This window comes from Caretta caretta, chromosome 11 (assembly GCF_965140235.1).
Source record: "Caretta caretta isolate rCarCar2 chromosome 11, rCarCar1.hap1, whole genome shotgun sequence".
Classification (NCBI taxonomy): Eukaryota; Metazoa; Chordata; order Testudines; family Cheloniidae; genus Caretta; species Caretta caretta.
In genome coordinates this window covers 5865476-5879377 of record NC_134216.1, presented here as the reverse complement: position 1 = coordinate 5879377, position 13902 = coordinate 5865476, and the positions used below count along the sequence as shown (strand labels likewise).

General features: G+C 43.3%; 1 protein-coding gene and 1 long non-coding RNA gene across 2 annotated transcripts in view; one reads left to right on the top strand and one right to left on the bottom strand.

Annotated features, from left to right (window-relative positions):
- The window catches only part of LOC125645038 (uncharacterized), a 35131-nt gene that overhangs the window by 2921 nt on the left and 18308 nt on the right, over positions 1-13902 (bottom strand). Inside the window, exon 2 of the long non-coding RNA XR_007359176.2 lies at positions 7917-7984. This is a non-coding gene — a long non-coding RNA (uncharacterized LOC125645038). The remainder of the gene's footprint in view (positions 1-7916; positions 7985-13902) is intronic.
- The window catches only part of GYPC (glycophorin C (Gerbich blood group)), a 41021-nt gene that overhangs the window by 21672 nt on the left and 5447 nt on the right, over positions 1-13902 (top strand). The window contains exon 2 of the mRNA XM_048869954.2: positions 9497-9547. Within this exon, the coding sequence (XP_048725911.1) occupies positions 9497-9547 (51 nt within the window). The remainder of the gene's footprint in view (positions 1-9496; positions 9548-13902) is intronic.

Genomic DNA, 13902 nt, shown 5'->3' with positions numbered 1-13902 from the left:
CTCATTTTGCACAGGTGTCCAGCAGAGTTTAGGATAATATTCTGAGAAAACTTAAGCATAACACTGTATGGAAATAACATAGCAGATGCCACAGCAATGGGAAGGCTCTCAGTACCTGGAAGGATGTGGTAAGCACACTGCAAATATCAGGCAATGCGGAGAGACGAAGCTTCCAGTTCTATGTACAAGCAGCCTCTTTTCCTAATGTTATTGTTTCTGACATTCAGATGACGATGAAGATAACTCTGCAGTTTCTTTATAACCGAAGCAGGAGGGCAGCTGGGGTTGGTTCTAGCAGAAATCCTACAGTGACACAGCTAGACACAATGGCTTTAGGGATATAACTACTTGTCTTATTCTAATCAAGTTCCTAGTAACATGGTAGCAGAGATTGGCTCTTTGTGTGTTCATTTTCACCAACGTCCTAAGACAATGCTCAGGAATGTCCCCTGAGCACAGGTACCTAATGAGTAGAATGGGTTGATAAATGGGAAAAAGTGTTGTGAACAATTTATCCCCTTTCTTCATTAAAAAATGTCAAAATTGTCACCCAGCTGTACTAATGACATTTATGGAGCCTAAATTCTCAGTGTTACCAATTTTCTGCCTGATCCTTTTCCACTGACTTCAACAGGCGCCGGACGACGCCCTTAGGTCCCAACTAATCAAATACCCAGACATGTGCTTCACTTGAAAAACATTGGTAGCCCCACTGAGGTCAATGGGGATACTCACATGCTTTGAGTTATGACCATGCTTAAGGATCATGCTGAATCTGGCCTTCATACTGTTCCTTTCCATAAAATTATTAAGAAAGTGGTATTATTTTGCTGTTCTCAATGGCTGCTCTTTTCCTCACTGTGACCAGAATTAGCACTCTTGGTGTCTAGCCAGCCTCCACTAAATAGCACAAGTACTTAAAAATGATTCTCAGCGTCTACATTTTGGGGACAAAGAACCAAGTTTGCCTCACCTTCACAATCAATAGATGATCCCAGATGGATAATGAGTTTTTTGACACCTAGGCAGTCTTGGCTGCCTTTAATTGTTGCAAGCTCTCTTTTAATCTATACAATTTGAGGATATTTTGTCTAAAAGACCTTGTTTTGGGGGGTAGGAAATAAATTCAGACATTTCCACTGCAATTCAGATTCAAAAGGTGAACTGCTGAGATTGTATGGACTCAATTAACATAATTATACTAATTCTGCAAACACCCCGTTGCTTCATTGTACTATGTTAGCTGAGAAAACATCCTCACATAGCCAGCTCCTTCCTGTTTCATTTTGGTATTGTTCCGATTAAGCATTTACATCCCCAAACATTTTAAAAGGTCTGATCCTGTTCCCTTCAGAGTCAATGACAAAACACCCACTGAGTTGGCAGGGAACAAGACTGGGCTCTACATGTTTTATTTTTAGAACAAATCACATGCTTATCTACATTTTTATCGTGAATTCTAAATGCAACCCATTTCGCCACCTAAACGATCAGGCAGTTTTTGTTTTTTTTCCCCACCCCGCTATTATCTTTGTAATAATTTAGCATATAAATGGAAGCCAAATTATTCTGTCTCCTGTCCAGATTGACAGATGAGAAACTGTTCCTTAATTTTCAAAGAGCAGCACTGATGAGTTTCACTGTCTAATGGGAGATGCTGATGGGTTTTTCAACGAAGAGTGTCAGATTGATGAGTTTAGACTGATGACCCTTCATGAAAGGAGATGCCAGCTCCAGTGGGGCAGCACATGCTTAGTAGAAAGTATTTAAACACATGATGGATAAAGATTTTTAACTCTAGAAAGGCATGTATCTAATGTAAACGATATTTCACAAAACAAGTCCAGAGACTGTTTGGAGAGATTTTTAAAGGAAGTTTGAAGAAGTTTGCTCTGTTCATTCTTACACATAAAACCTCAGTAAACCAGATTTAACTGTAGCTTGCAAATTACATCAGTAAACTAAGGTTAATAGATTAATGATTTTCTCATGAATGTGATGTATTGGCAAGACACAAACATGAAGGGCAAGAAGGGTGTACAGTAATTGCATAAAAAACAGATTGTTGTATACGTTAAGACTATGTTACTTCTTGGGTCTTAAATGACTGGTAGGATGGATTTTGCATTGGTGATGATAGAGACCTGCTAACTCAAGCTTACTTTTGGAGCTCAAGCGATTGTTGAATGCAGGAAAGTACAAGAGAAGAAGAGTTCACGGGAGAGGAAAGATTATAATAACCGAGAGTCATTACCCATTGGACCAGGGATAGATTCTTCCTCACTTGATGGAGGAATTTTCTGCAGCACTCAATGTTGGCCTCACTAACATGTTCTCATTGAAGCCAATGAGGGATTTTATCATTGACTTCTCTGGTCGCAAAGTTAGGCGAATACTGAGCACTTTTGAAAATCCCAGCCAAAGTCTTTAGAACAAGATGGGAGGTCATATTAAAAAGATATAGTCTTTTAAGTTATTGGGCTTGAGGCAGGTATTAGTAGGTTCCATTTGATATCTTGTATTATGCTGGAGGTCAGATTAAATGCTCTGGCCTTCCAAGCTATGAATCTATAAAAGGCTTAAATGGGAGACAGGGATCCATGTATTAAGAATGGGAAAAATCCTGCTTTCATTTACATTCAGAGCTGGTTGAATTATTCACTTCAAGCCACTAATCCATTCAGTTTGGCCCTCTCTCTTCTCCACTTAAACAGATCACAATATCTATGAATCAGTCCCATTTGTTTGATGCTTTGTGCAGACATGTTTCAGCCTATGGATTCCTTGAATGCTTTTTGACGCAATCATTTATTTGATATTTGGAATTCGCTCCGTGAGCTGTGATTGGACACAAGTCACATGGGTTTGTTTCTGTTTCCTTATTGGAAGAGCAAACTTTGATATATTAGAAAGTATTCAGCAATTTGACACTGCTAAACAAAAGATCCAATTGCAATATCTAGCCCTCAGGGGCGTTATGTGGACTTGCAACATTCCCTGTAGATTTTTGGGCCCCCTAATCAATGCATGGATTAAAATATAATCACTGAATTATACTTATGGACTGGTATAATCTTCCTCCATGTACAATAGCTGGGATCCATCTCCCACTATCTTACTCCAGATATTTCAAAAGGTCACTCCCTTCCCCTAAGTTCCATCATAGAATCATAGAATATCAGGGTTGGAAGGGACCTCAGGAGGTCATCTAGTCCAACCCCCTGCTCAAAGCAGGACCAATCCCCAATTAAATCATCCCAGCCAGGGCTTTGTCAAGCCTGACCTTAAAAACTTCTAAGGAAGGAGATTCTACCACCTCCCTAGGTAACCCATTCCAGTGTTTCACCACCCTCCTAGTGAAAAAGTTTTTCCTAATATCCAACCTAAACCTCCCCCACTGCAACTTGAGACCATTACTCCTTGTCCTGTCCTCTTCTACCACTGAGAATAGTCTAGAACCATCCTCTCTGGAACCACCTCTCAAGGTAGTTGAAAACAGTTATCAAATCCCCCCTCATTCTTCTCTTCTGCAGACTAAACAATCCCAGTTCCCTCAGCCTCTCCTCATAAGTCATGTGTTCCAGTCCCCTAATTATTTTTGTTGCCCTCCGCTGGACTCTCTCCAATTTATCCACATCCTTCTTGTAGTGTGGGGCCCAAAACTGGACACAGTACTCCAGATGAGGCCTCACGAATGTCGAATAGAGGGGAACGATCACGTCCCTCGATCTGCTCGCTATGCCCCTACTTATACATCCCAAAATGCCATTGGCCTTCTTGGCAACCAGGGCACACTGCTGACTCATATCCAGCTTCTCATCCACTGTCACCCCTAGGTCCTTTTCCTCAGAACTGCTGCCTAGCCATTCGGTCCCTAGTCTGTAGCAGTGCATTGGGTTCTTCCGTCCTAAGTGCAGGACCCTGCACTTATCCTTATTGACCCTCATCAGATTTCTTTTGGCCCAATCTTCCAATTTCTCTAGGTCCCTCTGTATCCTATCCCTGTCCTCCAGCATATCTACCACTCCTCCTAGTTTAGTATCATCCGCAAATTTGCTGAGAGTGCGATCCACACCATCCTCCAGATCATTTATGAAGATATTGAACAAAACCGGCCCCAGGACCGACCCCTGGGGCACTCCACTTGACACCGGCTGCCAACTAGACATGGAGCCATTGATCACTACCCATTGAGCCTGACAATCTAGCCAACTTTCTACCCACCTTATAGTGCATTCATCCAGCCCATACTTCTTTAACTTGCTGACAAGAATACTGTGGGAGACCGTGTCAAAAGCTTTGCTAAAGTCAAGAAACAATACATCCACTGCTTTCCCTTCATCCACAGAACCAGTAATCTCATCATAGAAGGCGATTAGATTAGTCAGGCATGACCTTCCCTTGGTGAATCCATGCTGACTGTTCCTGACCACTTTCCTCTTATGTAAGTGCTTCAGGATTGATTCTTTGAGGACCTGCTCCATGATTTTTCTGGGGACTGAGGTGAGGCTGACTGGCCTGTAGTTCCCAGGATCCTCCTTCTTCCCTTTTTTAAAGATTGGCACTACATTAGCCTTTTTCCAGTCATCTGGGACTTCCCCCGTTCGCCACGAGTTTTCAAAGATAATGGCCAATGGCTCTGCAATCAAAGCCGCCAATTCCTTTAGCACTCTCGAATGCAACTCATCCGGCCCCATGGACTTGTGCATGTCCAGCTTTTCTAAATAGTCCCTAACCACCTCTTTCTCTACAGAGGGCTGGCCATCTACTCCCCATGTTGTGATGCCCAGCGCAGCAGTCTGGGAGCTGACCTTGTTAGTGAAGACAGAGGCAAAAAAAGCATTGAGTACATTAGCTTTTTCCACATCCTCTGTCACTAGGTTGCCTCCCTCATTCAGTAAGGGGCCCACACTTTCCTTGGCTTTCTTCTTGTTGCCAATATACCTGAATAAACCCTTCTTGTTACTCTTGACATCTCTTGCTAGCTGCAGCTCCAGGTGCGATTTGGCCCTCCTGATTTCATTCCTACATGCCTGGGCAATATTTTTATACTCTTCCCTGGTCATATGTCCAACCTTCCACTTCTTGTAAGCTTCTTTTTTATGTTTAAGATCCGCTAGGATTTCACCGTTAAGCCAAGCTGGTCGCCTGCCATATTTACTATTCTTTCGACTCATTGGGATAGTTTGTCCCTGTAACCTCAACAGGGATTTCTTGAAATACAGCCAGCTCTCCTGGACTCCTTTCCCCTTCATGTTAGTCCCCCAGGGGATCCTACCCATCCGTTCCCTGAGGGAGTCGAAGTCTGCTTTCCTGAAGTCCAGGGTCCGTATCCTGCTGCTTACCTTTCTTCCCTGTGGGGAAGATATTTGATATCATGATATTTGAGGTCTGCTGGGACAAAGCCTCTGTCTATCTCTGGGACATGGCTTGATGAGATTGGCAGCAAAGCATTATCTGTTGCAAACCCCTGCTTCTGGAACTTGATCCCTCAGAGCTGGAATTTGATGAGTTTCATATCATGCAACAAAGATACCGGCTTTTGGCTGAACATTTAGTTTGGCTGTTTGGTTTGTTTATTGTTGTCTTGATTTGTTTAATACACTGGGGTGGGTAGGAAATTTTATGAAGAACAGGAACTTTTCCAGCTCTCTTCATTTCTGTATGTTTTAATAAGTAATGCTGCCATACAATGCCCAGATGCAGTATTTGAGTTACAGTGCTATATAACACATAACGGGCCAGATTGCGCCTAAAAGACACTCAAGCCAGCGTAACGGTGGGACGCATTTTTGCAGGGGCAATTTAATAGGCAATACCTGAAAATTTGTCCCCTGTGAAACACAGGAAAATAACCAAATGGACACAACAGAAAGACTCAGGAAACACAGGCAGCTGCACTTGCAGCTGAATGGAATAAAGAATTCATAGAGTGTCACACCTTGTGGTCCTTACCCAGGCAAAAACTCCCGGAAGAGCATGGGAGTCTTTGCCACTGTAGGGAATTCAGCCCAAAAACAACAGAGTATACTTCTTGTGCATAGCGGAGGAGGTTTACAGTTCTACATCTGCTCCAGATTATGGCGGTCACCTCTCTTTCAGACTCAGAGCAGGTCATCTCATTTCATGAGTGCAAACCCACTGTGCTCATCAGCCTCTTACATGCCCAACACTTCGACCAGTCATGGTAGCTTTTTATAATGCCCTCAGTCCTATTAATATAGCAGGTCTGGTAGTTTCCTCACATGCTCGTTCGCCGAGTTGTCAGCTGAGATCCTCAAGCAAGGAAGTGGCCTATTTATGACAATGAAGTTACTTTTGATTTACATCAGTGAAAGTGAGGAGGGAAGTGGGCCAAATTTCTGATCCAAATTCTCTACTGCTGTGTAAATTGGAGCTCCAGTTTACCCAATGAAAGGATAACAACCCCATCTCACTGTGGGAGGAGGGCACGTTAACGCAAAAGCGGAGACTCTCCTATTGGCAGTCACTGAAAGCTGTGGCGGTTATAGACACATAACCATGTTCACTGGCGTAGTTCCACTGACTTCAGCAGAGCAATGCCAATTTCCACCAGTGGAGGATCTGGCCCACATTTTTCCAAAAGCTTTAAAAGTCCAGTGTCAAAATTAAATCTTAAAGCAGAGATACAATAATACCTTATCAAAAAGCACTTCTATGTCAAGGGCTGGAGATAGGGCATCTGCTTGTTATCTGAATCAGAAGGGCCCTTGGGAATGCCAGGAATGATGGAGAGTTACTCATATACCTTTATAATTAAAGCGAGGAGGATTTGATCTGGAATTAATATTTGGAAGCATCCCTTTGTAGCTTGATATTGCAGTAACCTAGGGAAACGTTTCAGGATTCACACGTTTAGGCACCGTTATATAAAATGGAAGAGTGTTCTTATAATATATTGCTATATAATGGAAGAGTGTTCTTTGTTGATGTGCATCTGGCAAAAAGAAAGGCAATACAGTTTGAGCTTGGGGGGAAATGTAGTGACCTCCCACAGATGCAGAGGGAGAGGAACCCCTCACTGAGCCCTGGTGGGTGGAGCCAGGTCATGCTTACCCCTCCTACAATGGGTGGGACAGGATGTATTAAAGGCGGGTCTGGGAGCACAGTTGGGCTGGAGTGGACCTGGTTGTAATAAAAGTGTGCAGATTGCATGGAATGGGGTAAACCCTTCATCAGTGCACAGCTTGAATGGGATCGGGTAATGGTGTGTTTGGAAGAATCCTATTCCTAGACCTTTCTGCAGATATTTTAGAGACCAACCCCCCTTCCCCCCCCCGCCCTCAAGTGCAACTCCATGGGAGGAGAGGATCTGAGGCTGTGTGGGTATGTGCCTCAGCTCCAGTGAGTTTACTGTGCTCTGATATAGAGGGGACAGGTGCAGGCTACAGACAGGGGCTGGAAGCAGTGGGCCTGCCAATGTGTTACCATTGCCTTTCACAGGTCTGGGATGTTCTGGGAACTATCACAGTCTTGGTGCTTCTGTGGGAGGACCTGGGCTTTGGGTGTCTTCCTTCTTCGCATAAACAGACTCTTCCCAGCTACTCAGGTTGTACCCTGATGGAATGATATCCCCCATCCTATACAATTTGTCTTATTAGTCAACCAACAGACGTAATTATATAAACAATACAACAACAATCCAGGTGAAGGGAGCCGCTGTACTATACAAAGCATGGGAAACCTCCAAAAGCCAATCACCTTGTTCATTGCTCTAAAAGATCTGCTGTAGTTCAAAACAAGAATTCTTTCAGGGACGTTCTATGGCCTGTATTATGCAGGAGGGCAGACTTAGGCCTGGTCTACACTTGGGGAGGAGGGGTGGTCAATCGAAGTTACGCAACTTCAGCTTTGTGAATAATGTAGCTGAAGTCGAGATACTTAGATCTACTTACCGCGGTGTCTTCACTGGGGTAAGTCAATGGCTGACGCTCCTCCGTCGACTCCGCCTGTGCCTCTCGCCCTGGTGGAGTACCGGAGTCAATGAGAGAACGCTCAGAGGTCGATTTATCGCGTCTAGTCTAGACGCGATATATTGACCCCTGCTGGATCGATCTCTGCCTGTAGATCCAGCGGGTAATGTAGACAAGCCCTAACTGATTACAGTGGTCCTTGCTGGCCTTAAAACCTATTACCATCTGCCTTATCTTTCTTGACAGTAGAAGCTGCCAGTCAAATGCTTGCTAGAAATTTACCTCCAAAATTAATTATTAGGCGGGCACGGTAATAATTTCCTTCTGAGAATAAACACAGGTTGAGCCAAGTGAAAAATCAGGAATAATTCAGTTGAAGTCAGTGGGGTTACACCAGAGTAAAAAATAGTGGAACTGAGTACAGAATCGTACCTGGTAACTTTGGCTTATGTCCAACCAGGGAAGCCAATAGGGAAATATCAGTTTATCTCAATTTACTGTTGCATTAACTATCATATTAGATGATAAAGAGGGGAAAACTTCATTGTTTTGTATTTTCTCCAAACGCTACGGCTTCTCATTAGTTGTCCCCCCCTTTCCCCCTCCCGGGGTTTTTTGTTTTGTTTTGTTGGTTTTTTTGTTGGTTTGGATTTTTTAAGTAAATGCTCTTTTTTTTCAGCAGTTTGACTTTTTCCTCTGAATTCCTGATCTCAGATACTCAAAAGGACATGGTCAGCTTCTTCTTATGATTTTAAATTGCAAGATTATCTGATTAGAAGTTATAATCTGTAATTTGGCTTCGAAGGGCCACATTCAGATATACATTTTAAAATATGTAATCCATATACATTTAATATACATTTTAAAAATAATAAACATGATGATGATGCGGAGATATAATGGTAATTAAAGTCAATGGAACTAAACTGATTTATACCAAATGAGAATCCTGTCCAAAATAGGCATCACTTTTTTGTCCCCATACTGACTTTCCAAGAATAATCACACTGCCCAGATACTCTTAATTTCATCATCCATCAAAAGATGTTACAGGTAAGTGATCATAATAAACAGTAGGTGGGTTTCCCTGATGACCAAGAGAATGTGCACTATGTGCTGGCTGTTTCTTTCCCAAGCATTATATTGATACAAAATCACTACCATCCACCCAGTTCTAATTAGATATTTTATGAATGCTTTCAGAGTAGCAGCCGTGTTAGTCTGTATTCGCAGAAAGAAAAGGAGTACTTGTGGCACCTTAGAGACTAACCAATTTATTTCAGCATAAGCTTTCGTGAGCTACAGCTCACTTCATCAGATGCATCCGATGAAGTGGGCTGTAGCTCACAAAAACTTATGCTCAAATAAATTGGTTAGTCTCTAAGGTGCCACAAGTCCTCCTTTTCTTTTTGCGAATGCTAAATCAGAGATCTCACTGAAGTGCTACATTTCATGTTACAGAGGTTAAAATACTATCGTACCCTTCAATAGGGGAGCTGTAGTCATACATCATCCAAGCCGTTTCATCTATTTAACTTTTCTATATTCTATTCTATTTATAGCTGGAGATCTCGGGGGTTCTTCAGCTCCAGTAGATGTGGCAGTCATTGGAGGTAAGTATTGAAAGTTCCATTAGTACAGCATTTCTCAAAATGGGGTCTGTGGACCTCTGGGGATCTGCGAGGGTCTCCAGGGGGTCCACAGGCCCTGCTGATCAACTCCTCCTCTTCCCTCCTTCAACTCCTCCCCCTCTCTCCCAGTGCCTCCTGCATGCCGGGGAACAGCTTTTCAGCAGCATGAAGGATTCACTGGGAGGGAGGGTGAGGAGCAAGCATGAGGCGCACTCAGGGAAGGGGGCAGAGAGGCAGGGAAGAGGAGGGGCAGGGGTACAATGGGGGTGGGAAGAGGTGGGGCTTTGGGGGAACGGGTGGAGTGGGGGTGGAGCCTGGGGCTGAGCGGTGAGCTTGGGGGGGTCTGTGAAATTTTTTTAATCAAAATGGGGGTTCTCGGGTTGCTAAAGTTTGAGAACCTCTGCATTAGAAGAAAAGAAAACAGGGCTCTTGTCGTCATCTTATAAAATCCCATGCTTGGTCAGCTTTTTATAGACAACACTGTGCAGGTACTATGAAGTATTCAAAAATGAAATCAGAAAAGTCCCAATCCAGCAAAACAGCACAGACTTAATTTGGATGTTTAATGCTGAATTTTAAATTTTCTGTAGTATTCACATGCGTAAACTTAAGCATGTGCTTAAATACATTGCTGAATTAGCGCACTCTCTCTCTCTCGCTCCCTCTCAGGAGACAGTGTGTTACTATGTTCTATAGAGTCACCGACTAGAAGGGTTAAATCTTCCAAGAAGCTTCAACCCAGCCTCTAATTTTTTACCCGTAGCCAACTGAGGAGAAAAGTGATAGAATTTAGACATCTAATGGCCTGAGGCCTGATTCTGATCTCATTTATGCCGGGGGAAGCAGGAGTGACTGGAAGAGGTGAATGGAGTTACACTGTGTGTGAGACTGGCATGAGAACAGAATCAGGACACTTAAATCCAACATTTGCACCTGCAGTTACTTCACCTGCCATTGCCCGTGCATCATTTATTACAGAGGTCACATTTCAGGTGCAGAATTAGGGGGAATTTTAAATATATGGCCATGCTTTCCCGGAGGGAATAAAATATTCCAGGATCTGCCTGGATGTTAGGGTTTCGATGCACAGGGGCTGTCCAGATGTTAATGGTAATGATAACACCTCGCTCTTCTATAGCTAGATAAACTCAGACTAGCAATAAATGTATATTTTTACCAGTGAAGGTAATTAACCATTGGAACAATTTACCAAGGGTCATGGTGGGTTCTCCATCACTGACAATTTTTAAATCAAGAGGAGATGTTTTTTCTAAAAGATCTGCTCTAGGGATTATTTTGGGGCAGTTCTCTGGCCTGCGTTATACAGGAGGTCAGACTAGATAATCACAAAGGTCCCTTCTGGCTTTGTATTCGCTTTGGCACAATATGTCTGCAGAATTTCCAGTCTTGGAGCGGGATGATGCCACTGAGCTGGTAATTCATTGCTTGCACTCCATTACAGCTCACCTGTACCCCAAAATCCAGCCCTGGGAAGCGGAGAAGGAGGTGAAAAGGGTGATGTTTAGCCTTCCCCTGACTGGTATCTGTCTTTCACATACCTCACGGTGCATCTGGAAGGGATATGTATGGCCACTAGAAACCATTTCCCTCTCGTCTCCGAAGAGAACGACTTTATTACCTTCAAAAAGAAAAGGAGGACTTGTGGCACCTTAGAGACTCGCAAATTTATTTCAGCAGAAGCTTTCGTGAGCTACAGCTCACCTCATGGGATATTCAGGGTGACTCCAGTCAGTGACTGGGGATCTCAATCCTTATGGCTTAAGGTTTCCCCCTTTTGAAACCCAAAGCAGATCTGGCTTCGTAGGGAGCAGTTCCAGAGCATTGCCCGGGGACTATGTGACAACTGGTTGTAGCCGTGGGATGTACTGCACCCCACGGATGGCGCTTCCTGCAGTAAGTGACTGGGGAGCAGTAAAATGCAGGGGGCCTAATGAGGACCAGGCGTGCTGAAGGCTCAGAGAGGAGCGGTTTCGGGGGGGTGGAGGAGCTGCTTTGGGTTTCAAGAGGGGGAAACCTTAAGCCATAAGGATTGAGATCCCCAGTCACTGACTGGAGTCACCCTGAATATCCGATGAAGTGAGCTGTAGCTCACGAAAGCTTCTGCTCAAATAAATTTGTAAGTCTCTAAGGTGCCACAAGTACTCGGGTGCTTTTTGCGGATACAGACTAACACAGCTGCTACTCTGAAATCTATTACCTTCCACATCCATCTGTGTCTAGATTCCAGATCATGGCAGAACCTCAGAAATTGACTCTATGTTGAGTTACAGACCTTAGTGACCCACAAATGAGGACACTCGCCCACAGCTCAAAGAACGAATACTCGGGCACGCTAGTGAACTCTTACCTCATTGAGCCAGCTCATTGCTGGTGTAAATCAGGGTAGCTTCATTGATTAGTGCTCTTCCAATTTATAGCAGCTGCTGATGTGGCCCATTATTTTTACAAACATACAGCAACACATTTCCTCGAGTTCTATTCACGCCCTCATACATTTAAACTAACTACAGTTGTCGGATTAAATGAGCAAAGCACTGTACATGGAGAAATGTATTATCCTAGTCTTTTGATTTTCTTTGTGTTTGTTCACTTCCCTGCTAACTCGCTCATTTCAGTAATGCACCAGGGGTATCCCAATCATTAGTGCAAATTAGTGAGGTTCTGATGTATTTCCCTCAGGTTCTAGCTCCTGTAACTTTAATTTCAGCTTCCTGTGAATCAGTGGAAGGGAAATTGAATGGTGCTTCGTCTTAGGCTTATTAATACTGTGCCATATCTAAAGCCTATTAAAGCTCATTGTGTCAAGGGATACCAATGTAGTCCTAAAAAAAATTGATAAAGCCTCTGTGGAATCACATTATTATTGTAACCGCCACTTCTTTACATGAGCAATTCTCTTTCAGAGCAGTAACTTCAGTCATCATAAAAGCTGGAGGAACTAGTTAACATAATTAGGTACAAATAAAATGGTCTCCTGCCTTAATCCTGGAAGAGTTGCCAAAATTCTCCCCTCACCATTCATGCCAATATTCTCGTATTACTCACCCCCATTCTCATGTCCCTACAAGTGAGCTCAGGCTCACTCTGCAACAAAGAGATATCCTTGTAAAGTCCATCCACCCTTTTGCTATTTTGGTATTATGCACTATCATATGTATCATATGACTTTTAAAACAAACGTCGTATCTGTGGGTAATCTAAGCACTATACCCAGATGTACAGACACTTTTCTCAACCTACGTATTATAAAATATTTTAACATTAGCTTAAATAAAATTTGTAAGTATGACCGGGTCTTTTCCCCCCTCTGAGTTAAGACAATCAATGCTGCTCATATCCTTATCTAAGGGCTACTTGGAGACTCAGTGTGTGGCAAGTCAGGGTATAAATCTACAGCAGACTCGCTTGCCGTGTACTAAGTGGCAGCTACTACACACTAAAAGTCCCCTAGTGCGCTTTGACATATTGCTGTTTGACATACTGCTGCAGTACGTCAAAGAGCACTATGAAACTTTTACTCCATGGTAGCAGGACCAAGACAGGCACTTAGCGAGTGGCAGATTTCCTCCCTGGCTTGCCACACATTAAGTCTCTGTGTAGACATGACCTGATTGCTTGTCTAGTGGGACAGACTTTTCTCGTGTGTGTTGTTACAGATTTCATACAGCTCATACATTGCATACACAGTCTAAATACGGTTAAAAATGGGCTTTGCATGGGGTGATGAGCACAGAAGTCAGGAGAGGCCAATTCCTGCCCCTTGCCTTGGATCCAGAACGTGGGACAGACCCGGAGTCACGTTGGCATCATCCTTTGTGCTTGGGATTTGCCCAGTGGGTCTGCATCATTCATAGACCGGCTAAGCATGCTTATGCCTTAGTACTGCCAACTCTCATGGTTTTGTTATGACTTTTGTAATATTTAGCATATTCCTTAAAGCCCCAGCCCCTGGAGTCATGTGAACACAGGATAATCTTGGCCATCATTATAGAACAAAATAAGTTTCTAGCCATCCTGGTTGCAGGGAAAAGTTTAATCTGTGACCTGAGTGCAGACCAAAGGCTCAACACCCAAAAGGCAAATAAAAAGTCCAAATATATTATGTTAAAAAAAACATGACTTTGAAGCCAGTCTCATTATTTCAGGAGAGAGCTGACTTATGAATGCTTGGGGTTGGCAGTACTGCTTAGAATCATAGAATATCAGGGTTAGAAGGGACCTCAGGAGGTCATCTAGTCTAACCCCCTGCTCAAAGCAGGACCAATCCCCAGTTTTTGCACCAGATCCCTAAATGGCCCCCTCCAGGATTGAACTCA